Genomic DNA, 23,365 nt, shown 5'->3' with positions numbered 1-23,365 from the left:
TCACCAAGTAACGTTGCGTGATGTCTTCATACTATTTGTATTTGATTAATTCCCATACATTCCTGTTAATCCCCGTGGGAAGTGTGTGAGTATTCCCAGAATTTTGCATCCCTATTCATACTCTTTGTATTTTGTGGCTGTTTTTGCCAGACCACCACAGGTTAAAATGGCGTCTCAACTGACAAGATGCCGCGGAGCCTGGTGACGAGTGACGGCCCCACTCACCTCTGGAGCCGAAGACGCTGACCTTGTTGGGGACGCCGGCGAGCAGCACGTCAGCCTAGTAGGACAGGCAGCGCTGGTCAGGCCCCTCCCAGCCCCTCCGCTCCCCAGGTCCCACAGCCTCGCCGTGCGGTCGGAGGAGTCGGACGCCAGCAGGGGGCCGCCAGGCGCCTCACCGTGCCCCGGTGGGAATGCATGAGGCCCGCCCCGTCAGCAGAGTGTGCCCTTTGACCCCCTAGGGTCTGATGCTCTTGTCCCGTGAGCCTGAAGCGCACACCGCCCTGTCCTTTCCCCACCAGGAGCACAGAGCGCACCGTGGCGATGTGAGGGGAAAGCTATTAGCCAACTCCAAATAGTACAAAATGCTGCAGCACATGTCCTCACTAAGACCAGGAGGGCACACACTGCACTTGTTACTTGTCAGTTTTAGATTTTAAGATTATTTTATTAGTCTATAAGTCATTACATAATCAAGCACCTAAATACATACCAGATATGCTTTAAGATATACACCCAGTAGGGCCCTCAGGTCCTCTGACACTGAGCTTTTAATGGTCCCTAGAGCCAGGACTAAGAGGCAGGTAATTTTTAAGCAAGATCTTAAAACACAACTTTTTAACATTGCTTTTACCACATAGTTTTACTTGTTTTAATATCTTTGTGCTCTTAATTTGAATTCTGTTTTATAGTTTTTATTCTATTTTACACTATCCTAAAATGCTTTTACTTTTATAGTTTCTTTTAAATCTGTTCTCACTGTGTTGGTATGATTTATGTTTTTATCTGTCTCTTTTTACGAATAGTGCTATATAAATAAAATGGCATTGACATCTGGAAAAAAGAACAATGACTTATTATTGATTTACATATTTATTGATTTATATATATATATATTTATGGAGTATATTGATATAGTGGAGGAGGTTTGGATAGGCATAAGGATTGTGCAGGGGGATTGAATGGATTGCATGGGTGGTTGGGGTCTGGTTGGAAGGATTGAATGGTTATTGTTTGAGGGGGGGGTTGCTGGTGCTGCTCTCAGTCAACTTCAGTCATCCTTTGGGATCTTTGAGGAGCAGGTCATGATCTTCCAGAGGCCGCTGAAGAATTTACGAACCCCCTTCTTCTTCTTCATCATATTTTTCTTGTTGTTCACTTCCTCTGCAAAAATGATCTCTAAATTGAGTATTGTGTAGAGAAGAGAGAAGGAAAATTGTTTGATATGAAATATAGATCATATTATGATATATAGAAATAGATGCCCTAACACCCAAAATGTCTAACCTGCTGACTGCTGGACCGCAATGGCCTCCTTGATGGCCTCCTCAATGGCCTCCTTGATGGCCTCCTCAATGGCCTTGGAGATCTCCATGGCCTCCTTGATGGCCTCCACGATGACCTTTGGTACCTCAATGGCCACAATGACCTCCTCAATGGGCTTGGGGGCCACAATGTCCTCCTTGATGACCTCCTCAATGGTCTTGGGGATCTCAATGGCCTCCTTGATGACATCCTCGATGACGGTGGGGGCTTCAATAGCGTCCACGATGTTCCAGATGGCCTCAATGTACTCCATAATGACCTCCTCAAGGACCTTGGGGTTTTCATTTACCTCCTCCATGAACTCCTCAACCTCTTTGAAGGCCTCCTTAATGACCTCAAAGATCTCGTCAATGTCCTCGGGGGCCTCACTGGCCTCCTCAATGCCCATGGGGGTCTCAATGACCTCATCAATGGGCTTGGGGGCCACAATGTCCTCCATGATGACCTCCTCAATGGGCTTATGGTCACCCTGTTTCTGGCCATTCACGAGCTCAATCGGCTTTTTCTGCAAGACAGGTTTAATGATGACAAAACTGTGTCAATGGATCAACTGGAATATATATATATATATATATAGCCTATATATATATATAATTTTTGTAAGATGATGTTACATAGTGTTAGGTTACCTCCTGCAAGCTGGAACCGTTTGAAGGAGAGGCCTCACCCATGGATTTATTATCCATATATTTAGAATCCATAGGGGCTCTGTTGAGACAGAGTGCAAGAAACAATTATTTTCTGCGCGCCACAGCTTCTGTTCCCCACTGCCTCCTCATTACATGTCTGGTCCGTAAACACTTTTGTTTTGTAGTGTGTTTGCCTTCTGTATAGTTTTTTCTGTACAGTAATGTTTTATATTGTTCCTTTACTCCTATTTTCTTAAATTTTCCTATTGTACAGCACATGGTTTATAAATAAAATGTACTTACCACTTACAGGTGGTGTTATATTTAAAAGTCTTCAAATATCTTCAAAAAGTCTTCAAATATGAATTGTAAACTTTAAATAAAAAGAAGTTCACATAGATTCAAAAATCAATCTACTTACTTCGACATATAATTGCATTTACAAGTTGCTGATTAATCGTGTTGTATAAGGATGCGGTTGTCCGTCAATGTGAAGTTAACTCTGAAACAATATTCAACTCTGTGGAATTAGCCTACTTATATAGAATTATATAGCCATTGTGACGTCGGTCATTATTACGCGCACGGAAATCTGATGACTCTTGTGTGGTTGTCATAGCATGTGGTGATTTGAAATAACGTTACCATACGAACTAGCCTGATTCATAATAAGACTGGCCCCTGTATATATAAAAATTTGTATATATACAAATTTCAACATTGTACCCCTACTGTAGGCTACCGCAGGAACATCTTTCCAGATCACACTTACTCGGACGTAGCCTGTAACTTACATGTTTGCCAATTATCAACGTGATGCTGCAGCCTACGTTCAGCTTATGTGTTCCTATTTAAGGGAATAAGCATTAACAAACATGTCAAGCATAATAGGGCATTATTTTTATTAGATCCTTGAAGTCATATTCCGACTCCGCATCCATGCTGTCCTGTTGCAAAATGTTCATGGTGCGCTTCTTGTAGATATAGGGATAAGAAAATGAACTTTCCGCTTATGTCCGCTAGGAATGCTGTTATGCAACATGATATTTACAAATAGGCCTATAGCCACAGCCAAATGTAACCCGGGAGTGTCTTCTACGCGTTTCGCAGTTTAGCGATAACACCATTGAGTTTAGGGTTAAGGAAGACCCTAACCCCTAACCATACACCTGACCCTCACCCTAACCTCTATGGTGTTCTTGCTAAACGAAAAGTAATCTCGCAACCCGGTAGCCAACACGCAAAGTAGGCTAGTGCATGGCGAACTGGGCTAGCTAACATTGGTCGCAGATGTCCTTGAGAGAGACCTTTATGGGAGGCTAGCTTGCAGCTCGTGTTTGCGTGTGTGTGCGCGTGTGTGCGGTCAGCTGGCCCATCCAGTTCTACTAGCTGTTTGACGTGAAGGACGGACGAGACAATGTCAGGAGAAACTGGCTCACCAGTAACGCTGTGACAGGGTTGTTTTTGAGGAGGGGGAGGCGTTGTAGTTATATGTAGTTATGTAGTGTAGTGGAGTTGTTTTTATACATTTGCCAAAAATTCTAAAAACCTTTCATGATGGGGTATTGTGTGTAGACTGATGAGTGATAGTTTTGTATAGCAAGAAACCACAGAGAATGTGAATGACTATGGTTCTGTTTTCCAACATGCTCAGGTAACAAACTGTAGGTTGATTGCCTCATTGTGCCAATTCATTATCTTTCAGTTGCAGAAACACTTCATGTATTTTTTCACATATACTTAAGAATATCCTCAAACAGTATACTAGGTCTATAGTTAAAATAAATAATTAAATAACAGGAATTCACTGCATATAGTACACACACTAGAAAACTGATAAACAATCGGTAGGATGATCTACAAACAGGAAACAAAGTGCCTCACAAACTGACACAGTAACACTCAAGCAAGCCTTAGACACACTCTAGAGACTTGCATAGCATCCTAATTCATGTCTACTCTGAGGTGATAAAAGAAATCATGACACGTTTGTTTGTTGTGGCTCATGTCTGACCATCTCTCAGGCAGTCCAGCTCCTCAAAGGCAGGCAAGAAGTCAGCAATGGTGTCCACCACATAGTCTGGTACAAAGCTCTGGCTGGTGGAGTTACTGCTGTCCCTGTACTCCTGAGCCTCCTCCATCTGAGAGATGCCCGTCAGTGTGAGCATGGTTTCCAGGCCACAGTTAGCCCCGAACAGCATGTCTGTCTCCAGGCGGTCCCCCACCATCAGATACTGAGCTGGCTTCACACCGCAGAACTGGCTGGAGATGCACTGGAACATGAAGCGGCTGGGCTTCCCGATCACAGTGGCCCTCCGGCCCGTGGCCATCTCCAGGGCTGATGTGAGACACCCAGATCCTGTGAGAGAAGAGGAACAGATAGGTAAGATACTCCGGTAGGGATGATGTGGAAATACTGATGTGAGAATATTTCTTAATTTGGCAGCACATAATCTGCCAGTGAGGGAGATTATGCGAATGTGGGAACTGTAGTTAGATTGTGTGTGTGTGTGTGTGTGAGAGAGAGAGAGAGGGAGGTAGGGAGAGAGAGAGAATGTGAATGTTGGAACTGTGTTAGTGTGTTTGTGTGAGAAAGAAAGAAAGAAAGAAAGAAAGAAAGCAAGGAAGCAAGAAAGAAAAAAAGAAAGAGATTGATTCAACATCAGCATCATACCAGGCAGTATCCTCCCATCTGACAGTGGATGCCAGGGGTCAGTGTCAGTAGTCAGAAACAGGCAGTTCGGGTCCCGCAAGTAACAGGAGGCTTTAGCCAATTTGAGGAATGTGAATTTATCATCATGACCTACAAGGACTGCTTTTATATCTGGAGTTAGTTTGCAATTGTATATTGTGGCGTCAGGCTCGTCAACTTCATCCTCAACGAAAGGAACGCCAGCTTCCCTCAGCTCCTCGCGCACACCCTCGCCCCCGATGACGAACACCTTGCCTTGAATCCTCGCGACATCTCTCAGGTAAAGTGCCGAGCAATACGACGAGCTGAAAATCTGCTCTTGCATTACCTCGGTGAAACCCAATCGGTAGAATTTTTTCACGTAATTCTCCCGTGGCCTCGTGCAATTGTTTGTGACGAAAAACACATTTTTACCGTGCCTGATCAAGGAATTTACCACCTTTGGAGCCCCGGTAATTGCTTTCTCTCCATGCCATATTACCCCGTCACAATCGAAGAGGAAGGAATCCTTCACTTCAAGCAAATGTCTTATTTGAGAGCCACACATTTTCCGACACGCTTTGCCGTGAGCGCCTGCCATTCTGATTGTCGCCTGCAGTCTGTCACATTCAATCTGGCCGTTTAATGTGACGCTTGATCTCCAAACACATGGCAATTGAATAACCAAACATTTTATTTAGAAGATATCGCATCCAACCGTCCTCGATGGATATTACGATTGTCCGTCGCTCAGTGACAGAAACGGCTCCTTAACCACGCCTTTCTGTCATGGCTGGCCAATGAATAAGCAGTGCAATGACAAACATCTCAAACGTCTGAGCCACTCACGCGTCATCAGACCTAGGCTAATTGTTTATGGTAAGCGGACTGCACTTATAGCGCTTTTATCCAAATAATAATTTTAAACCTATATAGTGTCGCTTTATGAGGAAAAATTACAAGCATGACTCCTTTCCAGAGCTTTATTTCTGGATCTGTACACCAAGTATTAAAGTACAACAAAAATACAAAATAATGCTTAACAAAACAAAAGAAAAACAACTGTCTATGTACAAATTTTATAAACAATAAAGATCTCCTTTTTAACATTTCTGATAGTAAATGTTTTGATTGTCTATATTTCTGGATATACATTTATGTTTTGTAGGTTTTATTCACAAAGGTCTATTTTCTTCAAGCAACTTGATTTTACGTATAGAACCACACCTGTTATAATTATTTTTCCTTTTTAAACTTCAAAACACAATACAAAATATAAAAGAAATTCGTTTAGTGCTTTCTTACACACATATCTCATTCCAGAGATTTCAATAAAATATCACATTATGAGATTTCAGGACAGGGTGAAAAATCTACATATTCTTCTACTAGTCAATGGCCTTTACATTCAGACAGTTGTTCAGAGTCTTTGTACAAACCATGGTTGATATACCACTGCACTGCTAAAGCTAGAGTCTGTGGGATCTACTGCAGCTGCACAGAGTATGATGGTGAGAAAATACCTCTCCATACTGCCTACTGCAACCATCCCTTTACTGTCAAGACAAACAGAAGACAATGACATGTAAGAGAAAATGACAAAATTTAACTCTTTTAGACATCATGATTGCAGATTTCAAATGCAAAATGCAACATTGAATAATACATTATCCATCTTAGGTAAAGCCGTTTTCAGTGGTACACTTTTGTCAGCCACAGCTTGCATGCATGGTTTAGCTGTCCATCTGAGCTGTATATGGGATGTCCCCCAAAAACGCTAACACCAAAAGGCTATCAGTTAAACGCAGGAACATGTATGATGTCTGTACATATCTACACATTATTGCCTTTTAACAAGGAATCAAACTGAAGTCTTTGTGAATCAATACAGATTCACAAGTAGAAGAGGTGGGTTTTGATTTTTCTGAGGCTGTTTGCTCATTATTTACATGGAACTGTTGAAGTAATGGAAAGGTGAAATAGCCAGTCTCAGAGAGTTACCCAGATCCCAACTCAGTCTGTACATCCACAGAATCCTGACTTGGATGGTGTTTTTAGGCAAATATAATGGACTAATGTGACTGACAATCAGAATTATGTTCCCCTGAAACAAACAAATAATCAAAATCACAATGCATAGATAAATTAAGTAAACAAACACTACAACTGCATCCATCAAACTGACCCTCAAACACTCAACAATTCACAATTACTCAATTCAGTCAAAAGAAAGAGTTATATCTCTACCATCAGATCCTGACTGAACAAGAAATTCTTGACCGGATCATACAAGGCATCTTCCCTCCACAGTCAATGTAGAAGTCACAGACAGGACAATGAGTGGCTTAAAATAAGGAAATAATACTGTTAATGAGCTTAAATAGGCCTTCTAAGTAGTTTCAATATGAGCTTAACAATTGAGAAATGCACACTGATTCTTAACAGAATGATCACCCATAACAACTTCAATTTTAAACATGCCAACTGCTCAACTCGCATAAAAGGTCCACAACTGGGCCGAAGATTATTTTTTCTTAGAATCTAGAAGTATGTTGTTTTATGCAAGGAATATAAAGGATAAACTATGTACATTACTGAGGCTGAACTACTGATCTCAAATCAATAAATATGACTAGCAATCATTTACAGAGACATTTACAGTCCCTGTTACATACTGTACTGTCATAATCAATTGTATATATGGAGAGACTTGCTCATTGGGAATATTGTTACAGCTCTGTAATGTTACCGTCTACAGTATCTGAACAATTGGCACAAAGTGTGACTAATGAGCTGAGGGGATGAAGCAAGCTTCATTAAAAGCCACAACTATCACTGTTGCAAGAGGGAATGAGTATGGGATCACTTTGCTGAGAACATTCACATCCAGTTTGGCCACTTTGGACTGTTCAAAAAGTAAACAAGCAGACTAGAAATCAAGCTTTCACAGACGGGAGGAAAAAACTAAAACAAAGGAGAGGGAGATAATATCGGACATAGCAACAACTACCGGACATCGTAGCAACAACACATCATAGCAACAACAATACCGGACATCATAGCCACTCAAGTGCTCCTCGCTGGCCAAAACGTCTAGTTTCCACGCCAACGAGTATTTGACCTGCCCTGTCTTCTGTAAAGCAAGTACCTGTAAACACTGATTGAAAAGTACCACTTCAACCCCCCCCCCCCCCCAAAAAAAACAACAACAACTAGCAACTAATAGGCGACACAGGAGACATAAAACAACAAGCTGTTTCTGGCAGCTGTACTGAGTGGCAGGATCAGGTGAGCTCTGAAGACGTCGCATGTGGATGTTTGGGGTCCGAGGAGAGAAAGACCCCCAGAGCACCTCCGGGCCCGACTGAACACGGACCCTGACGTTACACACCTCAGAGCCATGGAAAATAAATGGCTATATTAACTCTTGAGAAATCAAGATCTTTAGTTCAATACCATAAAGACATCACTGATGTCATATTACACAAACTTGGAAAAAAAGTATATTCATATGTAATATAATATAATCAAAGAAATCAAATTCTCCAGTGAATAAGTCTTATGTACACATGGGATGGTGGCTCTGAAGGCGGTCACTCTGATTGGAGGGCCGTGCTGTGCTGTGTGTGATGCCGCGCATGCGCTCCCATAAACCCATTGGGCTCGCCGCTGCCGGCCAAGCTCCCGAAGTCTGTGACGGACACCGCCATCTTGGCGCCGGTGATGCGGTGGTGCGTCGCCGTCCTGCGCCCCTCAAAGTCCACTCCCAGGTTACCCACCGAGACGTCGTTGATGAAGGAGTCGGGCAGCGCCATCTTGAGTCTCATGGAGGGGCGCTCGCAGTCCTTGCCCCCGCACACCCCTCCCAGCTGCCCCAGGTCCGAGTGGTAGAAGCCGGCGTCCAGCATGTTGAGGCAGTTGGGGTCTCCCCCGTTGGAAGGGAAGCCCAGGGGCTCGTCGTGGCTCAGGGTGCCGCGGTGGAGGCCGTCCAGAGGGGGGAAGCTGTAGGAGTCCAGGCAGTTCACCTCCGCTGGGCTGCACACGGTGGCCACGCTGTTGCTGAGAGCTGAGGACGAACAGGGAGACGGTCAGTCAGAGCCTGACGAAGGCAGTACAGCTGCTGTGAGTTAGGAAGGGCGCTCAATGTATCAATCCAAGATGAAATACAGGTGCATCCCCAAAAATTTGAATATTGTGAAGAAGTTATTATTTTTAAAGATTATTTTCCGTAATTTAACTCAAAAAGTGAAACTTTCATGTATTCTAGATCCATTACACAAAGTTAAATATTTCAAATCCCTGAGACGCATCGCTGAACCCCGACCCCTGCTGACCTGTGAGGTCGCTGGCGGTGATGGAGTTGAGCAGGCTGAGCTGCTGCTCTGCGCTGGGCTCCATCCTGCCTCCCCCTCCGGAGCACACGGACGAAGAGCTGTCCACGGCCAGACCCTCGGCTTCGTCCACCAGCCTGTCCATCAGGTCCCTGACAGCCACACACAGGTTAATACACGCACACACACAAACCGCGCCTAGAGTCAAGTGCGGGGTGCAAAAAACGGAAATCTCTACAGTGTGTACGAAAACAGGCCAAAAGGGTCACTCACGTCACACCAGGATAGCTGCTGTATTTCTTCTTCCCAAACCGGTTCTGCTGCACGAAGAAGTCAAAGCGCTCTGACTTTTTCCACATGTAGTAAAAGGCCACGCATTCAGCTACTGTTCGTGTCGTAACCTGAAAGGAACAAACGGGATGAGAATACAACATCATGCAGAGTTGGTTGTTGATGCGGCAGAGATGGTGTGTGTGTGTGTGTGTTCCCCAAATCCCCAAAACCAACCTTGTGTTTCTGTATGAAGTGAAAATTCTTCTCGTATATCAGTAGTGCGTGTTCAAAGTTCCGGCACTCATCCTCAGTCCACGGGGGCGATTCTTCTGTAAAACAATCGCGAGGCACGGTTGTAGCTCACACATGGAACGGAGTGGATCTGCCCGGGAATTTCTACGAGTATCGAGCAGTCGTTTACAAAGGTTGCTCACCTTTTGAGGTTTTCACGTTACTGCAATACTTTTCAAGTGCTTGGTGGGTGTTGTAGTTGCATTTCAAAAGCTCATACAAAGCCTACAAGAGATGTGAGAGAGGAAGGCATCACACACCCACCCCAATCATGACAGGAGGACTGAGGACAGAAACCCGATTTTACAGGAGTAAGGCTGTGTGTCCACCAACGAGCTGTATGCAGCTGAACAGCGCCAAGCTTACAGCTGCGTAGAGCGCACTAGAGCCGGAGTTTAGAGCTGGCTAGGCTACCGATGTTTTACAGCTACGTTAGCAACGAGTGTCGTGTTTTTGCAGACTGCAGATTAACTAGTCAAGTTAAGATAGCCAGCTAATGTTAGCTAGTGCTAACGTTCGCTGTCTCTGCGGTTTTGCCGACCGCTGTCGTCATCAGAACAGCCTTTTACAGCCTGCGCTCTAGCCCAAAAAGTTCAACTTTTTTCAACTTCCAAAAAAGCCTAGAACTCACGGCGCTATAGCGCTAAAAAGCGCTTGGAACACAGCTCTCGTCTCTATAGCGCCCTAGAGCTCATTACCCATTGTAAACAATGAGAAAACAGCGCCAGCTCTAAAATACAGCTCCCCGGTGGACACGCACCCTAAAATGGCATCATGACGACCTGACTGTCACCATTAACATAAGCGCGTATCCATCGTACACGACACTGACCTGTTCGTTGTCTCTTACGTGCGTCCCGGCCTTCTCGCTTCCCGTCTTCTCTCCCGTCGTCCGCGACGACGCCTCGCGGAGGAAGTCCTTCACCCTGCTCTCGGACAACACGCCCGGGCTCCATAGCAGCTGGTCGGCATCCTCGTATACTGAGCAGCAACAGCAGAAGAACATCACTCACGGTGTCTCTCTCGTTTGTCTGTGTTGCGTCTGACCAAACTGTCAAGTTTAACCCTCGCGTTCGAAAATAATCCAGAAATTCCAGACTTACTCTTCTCTTCATCGCCGTAGTGACAGAGGCAAGTAGGAACCTCAGCCTGGTAGTCCGACCCCACCTGGATTTCCTGAGAATTACAATCAGAAAGATAGATTTAGTCCACAACACAACTCCCTGTCATGTGTCAGCCATCTCTTCTCTTGCTAAGATGAAGGGAGAACATGTAAGGCAACTCAGCCTTCATCACAGAGTAACTACCCCCTAGATAATTGCTCATGGGAAACCCAGAGTCCCAGACCTCACCTCTGACAAAATGCACGTCTTACCTTTCTGGAGTCCTCGGGGCTCGGCCCATCGTCCTCACATTCAGACTCCTTGTCTCCATCGTAGATAGTGTTCGCTGGCCATGCAAGAACGGAGGACAGGAAAACAACATTACATGCTACGATATGATGATGACACTTTATTTCCAGCACTGCTATCTGTCACTGTGGGCATGATACCTAGCTAGTTAGCAGTGTTCTCTTGACCACTCGAAACAGCCCATGTGGAATGGATTAAAGTTGTGTTCAAGTGAACTGTCTTACATCTGAGTGTTCTTGGGAAGAAGTCAGTGGCCTCGTGGGAGGTGACCGAAGGGGTCAGATCATCAGCAGATGACTGGGTCTCCTCCTCATAGTCCCCTGACAGCAGGTCTTTAGCTATCTCCTCCTGTGGAAGGAGATCAAAGCTATTAGACAGTCCTACTGGCACCTGGAGTATGATGGTCATCAGCCAATATAACCAAAGAGTTAATGAATTCACAAAAGTGGGCTGAGATTATACAAATCCCCATCACATCACAGGACAAGGTAATGACTGTTGGGATTACACAAGGGATGATTTCAGAGCTGTCATGAACGGACAGGGCACCTGTACGCATCTAAGGATATCCAATACAAATAACAGATACATTTAAAAATATATACTAGTCTACCTTCTCACCAGATTGAGTAACTCTGCTTACTTACCTTGTCCAAAGTCATATCTGGCAGTTCGTCCGTCAGTTCACCAGAGGAGCTGTCCATACTGGAGCCTGCTGCAGCGTTCACCGAGGCCTCGTAGCGATAGATGGCCAACAGCTCCTCCAATGGCATGTTCCCCTCCTGTCAGAAAGTAAGTAAAGTTCATTCGTATAGCACCCTTTACAGATAGAAAACCACAAAGTGCTTTACAATATTAAAAATAGCAATAAAAACAGACAACACAGTGCCTATGAGATTGAAATAACAGCAGCAACCGATTAAAATTAACAGGACAGAGAAACATAACCACGCACAGAAAAAAAGTATAAAAGTTCCTAACAGACAATGGACTAAAACCAATAAGAGGGAATAAATCAAATAGCAGAACTGACTGCAGATTAACTAAAAGCCTGTCTGAATAAAAACGTTTTAGCTGCTTTTTGAAGATTTGACAGGGAAGCAGGTCACATTACAGCGGTAGTTCACTCAACATCTGCTTAATAATACACTTTGACGCAGACATACATATAGGTTAATTCGACCCACCTTCTCCAGATCTGCAATCTCTGAGGTGAAGTTCCTCTCACCCTCCAATGACTCCTCCTCCTCTAATGTCCTCTCGTCGTCATACTCATGAACCAACATCTCTGCTGTGGGGTCAAAGTCGTGGTCTTCAGACGACAAAGAGCCAACTGTAGAGCAGAAAATGAATCAAAATCGAAGTTGAAGGGTTGTTTTACCAATAATAATTAACCATATATAAATATGATGATGATAATCTCATTGACAAGTCTTACCAGGGCTCGAACTCCCTAAGGAAGCCTGTCCATGGGAATACAAATAAAAGCATTCAATATGGCTTTATAATATAATACAGACAAGGTTGATATACTGTTGTAAGAAAAGGTTAAAATGGTGAGATGTAAACACATAATGACATTAATTCATAACAATGACATTCATTTCATAATTGTCCACCAGCAAGAATGGCTGGAAAAAAATAAATAATTAAATACCGCTGAGTTTTTCCGCTATCTAAAACTAAACACATAACGTTATAAATGCGTTTATCGACATGCAAGCATCCAGCGATACGACATGGAACAAGAATGCTGCAAACACCGCAAGCTTTGCACTAACAAACGTTTATGGAGACATTGCTCGAAATTTTCGAGCAAGCAGACAAATCGTATCAACACAAGTATAATATGCTTGAAAAAATGATTATATCGTTTGCACGTATAACGTTAGAGACAGCCGAGACCAATACATTTTTCACATTTAAATCATGCAGAAATGCCCTTGTAAAAAACCATGACACTGTTAATATATCTATATTACAAAGCGTTATCCTCAACCTCAAGCTAGCACTAGATAGAAACTGGCGGATCAATTTACAGTCTCTAGCAAAGCAGCTGAGAGCGAAAGCGCAGGGGCCTTGTCGTGAAGGATCAGCCTACACATTCAAACATATTTTAGAGCCATAGGAGCAATACTTATGCCACAGAATCGGATATATAGAAGGCAAAAAACATAATCTATGCAATCGATTACATTTAAAGGAAAAGTAATAAACAAGGTTTTTATAAATATCGATATAAAAGCTGATGCTTCTCCTCTGTTTTCGCTCTTACCTCCGCCATATTGGTACCTTTAGGCTAATGAGCTGGTTCCAGCCCAGTACCCGGATCGGCTCCCTGAGCCAATCAGAGATCCAGGTAACTGTTTTCATCATCGTGACAAGTAAATCAGGCATTCCTCATCAGACCTCATTCAAGCAGTTTGGATAACTCGGGAAAAGATTTTGAACAAGTAGGTTATATCCACGAGTTATAAGCCATTTCATATTACATTCTTCTCCTTGCTGTCTCTTCCCTCATCCTCAAGCTAATCAGTCATAGTTATTAAAAAGTTAGCTATTAGTTGTGTTATATTGTAGCAAGCTAGGTGGCAACAGATTACTTTATTGTTCACTGATGGATGTCTGTTGACAGACAGACAGACAGACAGACAGACAGACAGACAGACAGACAGACAGACAGACAGACAGACAGACAGACAAACAGACAGACAGACAGACAGATAGATAGATAGATAGATAGATAGATAGATAGATAGATACTTTATTCATCCCCCCTGAAGAAATGCAGAGTTTCAGCAATTGAAATTACAGAAAGATTATTGATCCCCCGGGGGAAAACGTGGAGTTCAGTAGTTGAAATTACAAAAAGATTGGAAAGGAAAGAAACATTAGATACAGAGTAATGAAAAAGACACTAGATAAGGGGGTAGTAGCATAAAAAGAGGAATAACAGAGACTACATGTATAGCTTATGTGCAGTAACTGCACAGTATAGAATGGAATAAATAAGATATATATGTACCTACATCCATTTAGTCAGTATTAATATAACTATATAAGTATAGGCTATACGTCTAGGAGTATACATATATACTGTACATACATACATACATACATATACATTCAGGCTGTCTAGATACACATGTATACATACAGTATATAGATGCACAAGGAATGCTCAGGGACTGTTGTATAGTCTGCTGGTTGCTGGCACAAAGGAACGTCTGAACTGTTCCGTATTGCACCTGGGTGGGATGAGCCTGTGGCTGAAAGTGTTCCTCCTCTGCTCACCATAGAGGGGATGGGAGGGGTTGTCTAGGATAGATTTCAGTTTGTCCCTCATCCTCCTCTCTACCACAGACTCCACGCTGTCCAGTTGTTGCCCCACAACAGAGCCGGCCCTCCTCACCAGCTTGCTCAGCTTGTTTGACTCCCCAGACTTGATGCTGCCTCCCCAACAGGCGATGGCAAAGAACAGTGTTCTGGCTACAACAGACTGGTAGAACATCCTCAGTAGCCTGCTACACACATCGAAGGACCTGAGCCTCCTGAGGAAGAACAGTCTGCTCTGTCCTTTCCTGTAGAGGGCCTCAGTATTGTCAGTCCAGTCCAGTTTGTTGTCCAGGTTCACTCCCAGGAACTTGTATGAGTCCACCATCTCAGCCTTCTACCCCTGGATGGTGAGGGGGGGTTGGAGGCCTCTGTTCCTTTTGAATCCACCACCAGTTCCTTGGTCTTGCTGATGTTGAGTTGGAGCTGGTTCTCCTCAGACCATTCAACGAATCTCCTGACCACGTCCCTGAACTGCTCCTCATCATCTATCCTGATGCAGCCCACAATAGAGGAGTCATCCGAGAACTTCTGGAGATGGCACGCTCCAGGGTGGTGGCTGAAGTCAAAGGTGTAGAGGGTGAACAGAAGAGACATGCCTGTTCTTTAGGGGGCACCCGTGTTGCTTATCACCACGTCGGACAGGCAGCCCTGCAGACGGACATACTGTGGCCTGCCGGTGAGGTAGTCTGTGATCCAGCACATCGACTCGAGGTCTACCTGCATGGCTGGGAGCTTCTCCGCGAACTGGAGGGGGAGGATGCATGGCGTTAAAAGCACTGGAAAAGTCAAAGAACGTGGACAGGCTGGACTACTGCAATGCTCTACTATCAGGCCTACCAAAGAAAGCAATCTCTAAGCTACAAATGATACAGAATGCTGCAGCACGAGTCCTCACTAAGACTAGACGAAGGGCACACATCACAACAGCCTTAAAATCACTACACTGGTTACCAGTCAACTCTAGAATAGTCTTTAAAATACTATTACTAGTCTATAAATCTCTCCACAGTCACTCACCAGAATATATTTCAGACATGCTTGTTAAGTACATGCCCAACAGACCACTCAGATCCTCAGGTACTGAACTTTTAACAGTTCCAAAAGCCAGGACCAAGAAACACGGAGAGGCAGCTTTTAGTTTCTATGCCCCCAACCTCTGGAACACCCTACCGAAGTGCCTAAGAAGGGACGAAACAACAGAGGTCTTCAAGCGAGACCTCAAGACGTACCTTTTCGACCTAGCCTACAATCACTAGCTAGGACCTTGAGACACAGAAAGGCAGCCTCAAACCTACCTGTGAATCCTCTGTATACATTGGTATTTATCCTGCTATGCAATGTATGTATATCAAGTAGTGTACAGAAGCTGGTTATCCTGAAACAGGCTTGTTCTGTTCTGACAGCTGTGTTGCTTCAATGACTCAGTGTGCTACTAACCGTTTTCTGCCTCCCCTAGTGCCTCTCTCTCTCCCTCCTATCCTCTAACCAGGTCCAGTGTCAGCTGTGGAGCTGTGGATATCGTAGTATTTAGTACACACACACACGTACACACAGACACACATCAGTCCACATCCGGCTTAGGCCTGGACCTGATGCTCTTAGCCTTTCTTGCTCTGAAAATTTAATTTAATGTAATTTATTGTTCTTTAAATGTTCTTAGCCATTAGACAAATATATTCCAGGAGCTTGCCCCAGGTTGCCTGTTTCAATATCTGTGTGGTCTGTATGGCTCTATGTGCTACTAACCCTGTTCTGCCTTCCCTCTCCCTAGTGCCTCTCTCTCTCCCTCCTATCTTCTAACCAGGTCCAGTGGATGCCCCACTGTCACCAGCAGACCTCCCGGAGTCCGATAGATACCCCCGTGTCTGCTGTGGATGTCGTAGCATGTCCGTAGAATGTTCTCTCTCCTATGATGCTTTTAGCCTCTCTCACTCAGAAATGTAATTTAATGTAGCCTAATGTATTGCTTTATAAATGTTCTTAGCCGGTAGAGAAACATACTCCTGGAGCTTGCTCGATCGCCTTGTTGAGAGGGGTCAGGGAAGAATTTTTACAGCTCACTTATCTGGCCCCCGGGTGATTACTGTTTTTTTGCTTCCCTCTGGAATATGTAGAGAGTGGGTCGTATGCCCACCTCCCTTGTTCTCTGTAAAGCGCATTGTGTTGCCTCTGGGTATGAAATGCGCTATACAAATAAAGCTTTGATTGATTGATTGAAAGAACGTGACTCTCACTGAACTTCATGGCCCCTCCAGTTGTGAATAGGCTCGTGCAGTAGGTAGATGATGGCGTTGTGGCTGATTCGGGCCTGGTACACAAACTGCAGGGGGTCCAGGAAGTCACTCACCATGGGCCTCAAGCGCTGCAGAACCAGTCTCTCAAATACCTTCATGAGATGAGATGTCAGTGCCACTGACCTGTAGTTGTTTAGGATGCTGCGTAGGGTTGCAAAATTCAGGGAATATTCAAAGTTGGAAACTTTCCATGGGAATTAACAAGAATTTATGGGAATTAACAGGAATTAACTGGGAATTTTGGGGTTATTTATACCAACTGTATCTACCTTGTCATGAACAGACATAAATATAAGCATTTTGTTTTGTCATAAGCAGACATGCAGGCAAAATTCCTAATAGAAAATTTCAAAATTACATGTTTTGCTTTTATTTGTGAGTAGACATTTAATGGATTCTACAGCCCTCTTAGTGTGCAGGATGCTAGGAATTAGCTATGCATTGGATGGAAGAATGCACTGCACATATGATGGATGAATGCATAGTACAGGGTTGAATTACATTTTCATTAAATCTTTTAACCAAGATCATGCTGCAAGATCTAGAATTGCATTTTATTTTCCCCCCAACTAGGCTACATTTAAGTTCCCTGTTATAGGGGTCTGCGGTGGTGTAGTGGTCTAATGCATTGTGTTCCGGTGCAGCTGTCCACCGGGAACCGCTGGTTTCTGAATGATATAAGTCTTACTAATGACATACACCTTCCTGTAACCCATTCATATACTTACATTTGGTTACCAAAAAGTCTACTCACAGAGTCATATTATGTTATCTCCTTTGTTTTATGTCTCCATGTCTTAGATTCACCCTCAGTCAGTCCTGTGAAGAGTCCACAGATCCGAGTATGGCCGGATCCCAGAGGGAGGGGCCTATTGGTCCACTGCTCCCCGAGCGTGGTTAGTTTAATCTTGGCTTTAGAGTTCGTCACACAACAGCAACCCTGCCTGGTGTCGGAATTACGGTTACGAGCTGAGATAGTCAAGGAGTTGTCTCTCCCTTTGACATTGCCGACCAGCCAGGTTGTGTGACAAATCCTCAACAGTTAGTAGGGGGGTAACTAGACACTAGGTCAGGGTCAATTGGCTACCAAATTGGATGAAAACGAGATAAATCCTAAAATAAGTATATAAAATAAAATAAAAAATTGTTGAAAGAAAACTGTTATAGGCTACAAAAAAAGGTCAACATTTCCAAAATTGCCGAAATTCCCGAAATGGAAAATTTCTGGAAAGTTTTCGGAAATTTACCGGAAATGTTCCACCCCTTTGCAACCCTAATGCTGCGACATGTTTTTTGGGCAATGGAACGATGCAGGAGGTTTTCCACAGCAGTGGCTTGTTCTTCAGCCTCAGGGAGAGGTTGAATAGGTGTTAGAATATGCCAGCTAGCTGCCCCGCACACTCCTTGAGCATCCTGGGGCTGATTCCGCCAGGACCAGAGGCTTTTTCGACCCGTAGCCTTTTGAGCTCACCCCTACCCACTCTCGATTTATGGGACTTTCCACCGACTGGACCAAAAAGATCCACCAGAAGGGGGCAGTCCACACCAGTACTAGTGGATACGCTCCTGCGCCGTCAAGAAATAAACAAGGAAGGAAAATCTGCATGGCATCTTGCTGCTGAACCCCATAATCTCATAGCCAAAACAAGTGTTAAATATGGATGGGAATCAAACATTGTACTGCACAGTGCTGGACAAAAAGGACCAATCTAAATTCGTGTGCTACGCACGTAAAAAGTCTGGCATATTCAATATTAGGTGAGTTGTTAGTGTTAGCATTGTAGCTACTACACAGTACTGGCTTGAGACTCACGTTAGCTAGTTGGCTTTCTATAGAGTCTTGTAGCCTATCTCTCCCTAGAAGAGCTATGCTACCATCCCAGTTTGTAGATAATGTCTAGTCTGACACCCTCAACAGAAAGCTAAAATGTGGGCTGAAACCCAAAAGCTAGCTAGCTTGCTATGTCTTGCTGTACAGCCTTTGTAAGAGCAACGGCGCCCTCTACCGGGGACTTTTCTGTCCATAACTGACCAACGTGATATCTGAGATCAAATATCCTACATGATTTTCTTTTCCTGTTCCAGTTTAACAAACGCAACTGAAGTGTGGAGCACTGATTTCACAGAAGAGACACTGGGCCTATTTGTAAGAGTTCCCAACCATAACGGATTTCTCTTACAATGTTGAATATGGATCAATATAAAATACACTATTCTACTCTGATTTAAATTACATGTTTTCTTCTCCAGAGACAGAAAGGTACCTTAAAATCTACAGAGGATTACATCTTAAAAATCAGGTGCACTCTCATTTATCCTCATTACCATCCTCTCCTAGTTCACATGTAGCTGCCTAGCAGGCATTTGATGCCAAAAACATGAATTGAAATCTGACCAGATCATGAAATCTCTTGCCCATATCACGTGTTCTTCCAGATCCGCATGCAGGAGAGGGAGTGTGTCTGTATCAGTGAAGGACACCAGTGCAGAGCTCCATGTGGGCTCCAGTCCAGGAGATCTGAGTGTTGTTCTCCCCAGACTGGGAGAGACGGATGCCAGAGAGGAGCTGAGGGAGATGCTATTCCACATGACAGACCGTCTTGCCCAGTTAGACAGAACAGGTAAGGTCCTGACTTAGCTCTCTGTTTCTGAATGATATAAGTCTTACTAATGACGTACACCTTCCTGTAACCCATTCATATACTTACATTTGGTTACCAAAAAGTCTTCTCACAGGGTCATATTATGTTATCTCCTTTGATTTATGTCTCCATGTCTTAGATTCACCCTCAGTCAGTCCTGTGAAGAGTCCACAAAAACGAAATACAGGTGATGAGAATGCTGGGCACTGACACGCCTCATTTGGTTTGTTTGTGGCTGTGCTGGATGGACGTTATCTGTGGAGCTATGTGCTGTAGACATTGCAACGTAGGCTAAGGGTGGAGGTCTTGTTTTTTCAGAGTTTGAGCCGAGGGCGCATCAGCGAAGTGGTCCATTGGTGACGGTGAAGAAGCGCCTCCCAGGGGATTCTCTCATCAACCCGGGATCAAGAAGGTACAGTGTTCTACTGCCTCTTGAGGATCTAAGTGGTGGTGCAGCTGATCGCCGTCATCAGCGTCAAGTACTGCACTGCTCAGACACCCCGCAGTCACTGCATTGTATGGTGACACATATTCGAACCAAGATGAGCCAATTTGTGGTTTCTTTTATTCATTTGTTTCTCGTCTTTCCTTTAGAAAGCGTCCCGCAACTGGAGTGACTTTCGATGAAGATGACAAATGATGACTCGTAAAGAAAATGAACAGATCTCTGGCTTCTCCTCTGTAGTTTTGCAATACACAACTATGATGCTGCCTACAGTAGAACATTAATGTTCTTTTAACTCATACAAATCCATCACAATATCTTTTTAAAATCGCTATTTAAAATTGTACAAATTATGATTAAGACTATCTGTACTGTATCCCAATCACTGCAAAAACGTGAACATTTTTAAATTGTATTTTAACATCTTTGTAATAAAAATGTATTTTAAGCCTCTACTGTCCAGTCATGAAACTGGAGAGATGAAGAAAACAATAAAGAACCAATGAGATACTGTCCTTGTTGTAATTATTTCATCATGTATACAGAAGGATATTGTATTTTGAATCAGAGCAAAAGTGAAGGACGCATACTTGATGTATTGGTTCTGTTTTCATTACAGTAAAACAAGTAATGTTACGCAATGTTTGGCACAGAGTTCAAAATGATAGTTTAATCAGACAAGTCCAAATATTAAGTCAAATTGAACAAATGGGAACAAATGCTTTACAGACGATTTTGACAGACATTCATAAAATATAAATATATATATTTATATTTATTTAATGAACACTCACACTGGATACTCGAAAACACTTTGCTTTAAAACAAAGCTAAATAATGACTAGGTTGTGGATGTTACCATGTTATATTTGCACCTAACCTCACTTTTTGCTGGTGTCACTAGCTCTTTTTGAACCTGTTTTAGTGGAATAGTGAATCTGCTCTTAAGCTGTTACTGGGAGCACCCCCTACTGTATTTTACTCATAACAAGCTTTGCTTCACACAGGGAGAAGTTACAAGCCCCAAAATCCAAACGGTCCCCAATAGGACTCATCACATGTTGCTTCACTTGAGGTTGAGATTCACAGAACTCTAGTTAGAGAAGAGCATCACGGTCATCATTTAGTCTTGAGTAAGACAGAGAAAAGTTACTTCCTCTAACTGCTTGTCAGATTTAAAATAAAGTACTGAAACATTTCAAATCAGAGTGAGTGAAAACACTAAACTTCACTCCAACTTTACATTCTGGTTAAAATAAATAACAGTGAATTTCATTAGGCTATAATAAAACAATAACAATACCATCAATTAGTAAAATAAGTCCAAGTACATCCCATATGATAATCAAAATAAGTTTAAATTACATCTGAATTAGTCCATGAAATAACTTAAAACAAAATCTGAGGAATAAGAAAGGTCACAACTGAATTATATCACAAAACAAACACTTTATGAAAATACCAGTTCAAATCACATGCCAACATACATATTCATCAAAATACATCAACGTTTCACTTTATAAATGCAGTGTGGGTGTTCCTTCAGGTGTTCTATTTCTTCAAAAAATCTTACAGTTAATACAACTTGGTGCATCTCAAACAATAATAGAAATAATAGAATGATCTGAGAGGTCCCTTTAGTCTCACAGTGGCGGTAGTGCAGGACTGTGTTTATTGTACATCTTGATAAATGACCTTAAGTATTGAATGAGGGAGAGATATACATTCAGGTCTTGTCATCTTGTTAATCACCTTCACCATATCATTATGTTGTGTGTCCCACATTGGATCTTCTTGGCAGGATTCAAATCACCATGATTTGTAAAAGCACAATATAAAGCATTCATTAGAAAGTGCTGAAGAGAGACAAAAATGTAGTGTCAAAAGAAATGGGCGTAATTGTCAGGGAGGCACCGTCAACAGAAGAATTCCTTCTATGAACATTCTCTCAAATGAGTAAATCTAGTGCATCTTCCCTCCTTCCTTCCTTCCCTCTGATGTTTGAAGAAAAGACTCACATTCATCATGTTAATGAACCATGTCAAAACTCATGTCAAAACGAGGAACTTCCCAAGGTGCACTGAGCTATAAACCATCAGTTATTGTGATGCAAATCACAGACATCAGTCCCATAGACGTTTCAATATATATATAAAAAAAAATCATTCTTCTTGCCACAGAAAAATATATATTGTATATGTATGACACACCACCTAACTTGATTCATTACAGCATGCTCCCAAGGCAGGCCCAGCTTGGAGGAGGAGGGAGGGGGCTTCTCTGCTTTACTAAAACACTGGTACTTTGGCAGGGAAATATTTGACTAATTATTAGACTTGACTTAGAGTAGCAAACATCAAATGAAAGATTAAACCCCATGAGGTCATATCAGAAGGATGATACATTATGCCATTTAATGACATCATTGGAGTAAGTCAACGCACTAGCAACATCCTGAATACCAAATCAAGCCATGTGCTCCAGTCTTTGAAACCTCATTGTCATCTATCAATACATTCTCAAATATAAATACAAAAACGTTCCCAAGACGGTAACTTCATTCATTTGCAAGCGATCTCACTGTAGCATGTGTTGTCCCCGTGACGTGGGCCCTGTCTCTATGTCACCTTAGACTACATGAACTGGGCTGGCTTGGTGACACTGTGAGAGACTGACTATCCCCCTTTATGTTCCACAGAGGTTCTGTCTCTCCCACCTTCAGGACTTTGAGGCTAAAATATCCATTCTCTTCCATTCTCACAGGTAGAGAGAGAGAGAGATGGTCCTCTTCACAGTACAAAAAAAGAAGGAAAGAAAGAAAGAAGACAAGGAGCAGGTGCATCTCTCTTTAACAGAGGTCTCTCCGCTTGTAAAAGCCGTCTCTTCATCAGCCAATGTCTCTGTCTGCCCTGCCCTGTTCGGTCAGAGAGTCCACAGTTCAACAGAGCGTGTCTGTGTTGAAGGACAGCTGCACCTGCGAGAGACACCGACATGGGGTTACACACAATCTCCCGACAAATCTTTCTCTTCTCCGCTCCTGCTTCAATCCCTCCTCTCCCCCTCGCTCCCCCCCCCCTCTCCCCCCCCCCCTCTCCCTCCCTCTCTCCCACTCCCTCTCTCCCCTCTCCCTTCTCACCCTCTCCTCCTCGAAGCTGATGAGGCTCTCTCCCTCCCTTCTCTCCCCCTCCCTCTCTCCCCCTCCCTCTCTCCCCTTTCCCGTCTCCCATCTCACCCTCTCCTCCTCGAAGCTGATGAGGCCCTCGTCATCGTCGCTCTCCAGCTCCTCGGGCTCCTCGCTGACCAGGGCACTCAGCTCCGTGTTAGCGGGCCTGGGCCTCAGCAGGCTGAGGAGGCGCTGCAGTGGCGACTGTCCACCACCAGGGGGGGAGATCTCCTGCTGCTCTAGGTTGTCACTCTGCTTCTTGGCAAAGTTCACAAACACCTGGGAGGAAAAGCAGTGTGATGTTGGACGCTCAAAGACATAAAAGTCAACTGA

At 43.5% G+C, this 23,365-nt stretch overlaps 4 protein-coding genes across 4 annotated transcripts in view; 1 reads left to right on the top strand and 3 right to left on the bottom strand.

Moving 5' to 3' along the window:
• Positions 1-4,177: 4,177 nt before the first annotated feature.
• Positions 4,178-5,446, bottom strand: LOC311324367 (chronophin-like; the record flags this gene model as incomplete). Its single annotated transcript, XM_084456828.1, has 2 exons — positions 4,178-4,533; positions 4,849-5,446. 2 exons carry the CDS (start codon positions 5,444-5,446, stop codon positions 4,178-4,180), a joined length of 954 nt encoding a protein of 317 aa, XP_084312954.1.
• A 2,686-nt stretch (positions 5,447-8,132) lies between these two features.
• Positions 8,133-12,485, bottom strand: mier3b (mesoderm induction early response 1, family member 3 b). The gene is given in 12 exon segments (XM_084457031.1): positions 8,133-8,500; positions 8,502-8,911; positions 9,180-9,328; positions 9,450-9,577; positions 9,684-9,778; positions 9,884-9,965; positions 10,573-10,721; positions 10,844-10,916; positions 11,116-11,189; positions 11,377-11,500; positions 11,800-11,934; positions 12,340-12,485. Coding segments are annotated over 12 exon segments (1,614 nt in total). The 5' UTR covers positions 12,439-12,485; the 3' UTR covers positions 8,133-8,404.
• A 5,604-nt stretch (positions 12,486-18,089) lies between these two features.
• On the top strand, positions 18,090-20,364 carry paxx (PAXX non-homologous end joining factor). Its single transcript, XM_084457563.1, has 7 exons — positions 18,090-18,540; positions 18,868-18,928; positions 19,033-19,082; positions 19,219-19,403; positions 19,564-19,611; positions 19,743-19,836; positions 20,019-20,364. Exons 1-7 carry the CDS (start codon positions 18,440-18,442, stop codon positions 20,062-20,064), a joined length of 585 nt encoding a protein of 194 aa, XP_084313689.1. The 5' UTR covers positions 18,090-18,439; the 3' UTR covers positions 20,065-20,364.
• A 2,443-nt stretch (positions 20,365-22,807) lies between these two features.
• Positions 22,808-23,365, bottom strand: part of abca2 (ATP-binding cassette, sub-family A (ABC1), member 2) — a gene marked incomplete at both ends in the record, with an annotated part of 40,474 nt that continues 39,916 nt past the window's right edge. The window contains 2 exon segments of the mRNA XM_084457705.1: positions 22,808-22,843; positions 23,102-23,311. Of these exon segments, the coding sequence (XP_084313831.1) occupies positions 22,808-22,843; positions 23,102-23,311 (246 nt within the window).

Source organism: Borostomias antarcticus, assembly GCF_949987555.1.
Source record: "Borostomias antarcticus genome assembly, chromosome: 23".
NCBI lineage: Eukaryota > Metazoa > Chordata > Actinopteri > Stomiiformes > Stomiidae > Borostomias > Borostomias antarcticus.
The sequence above is the reverse complement of the archived record's forward strand: the minus strand, read 5'-3'. Positions and strand labels throughout refer to the sequence as shown.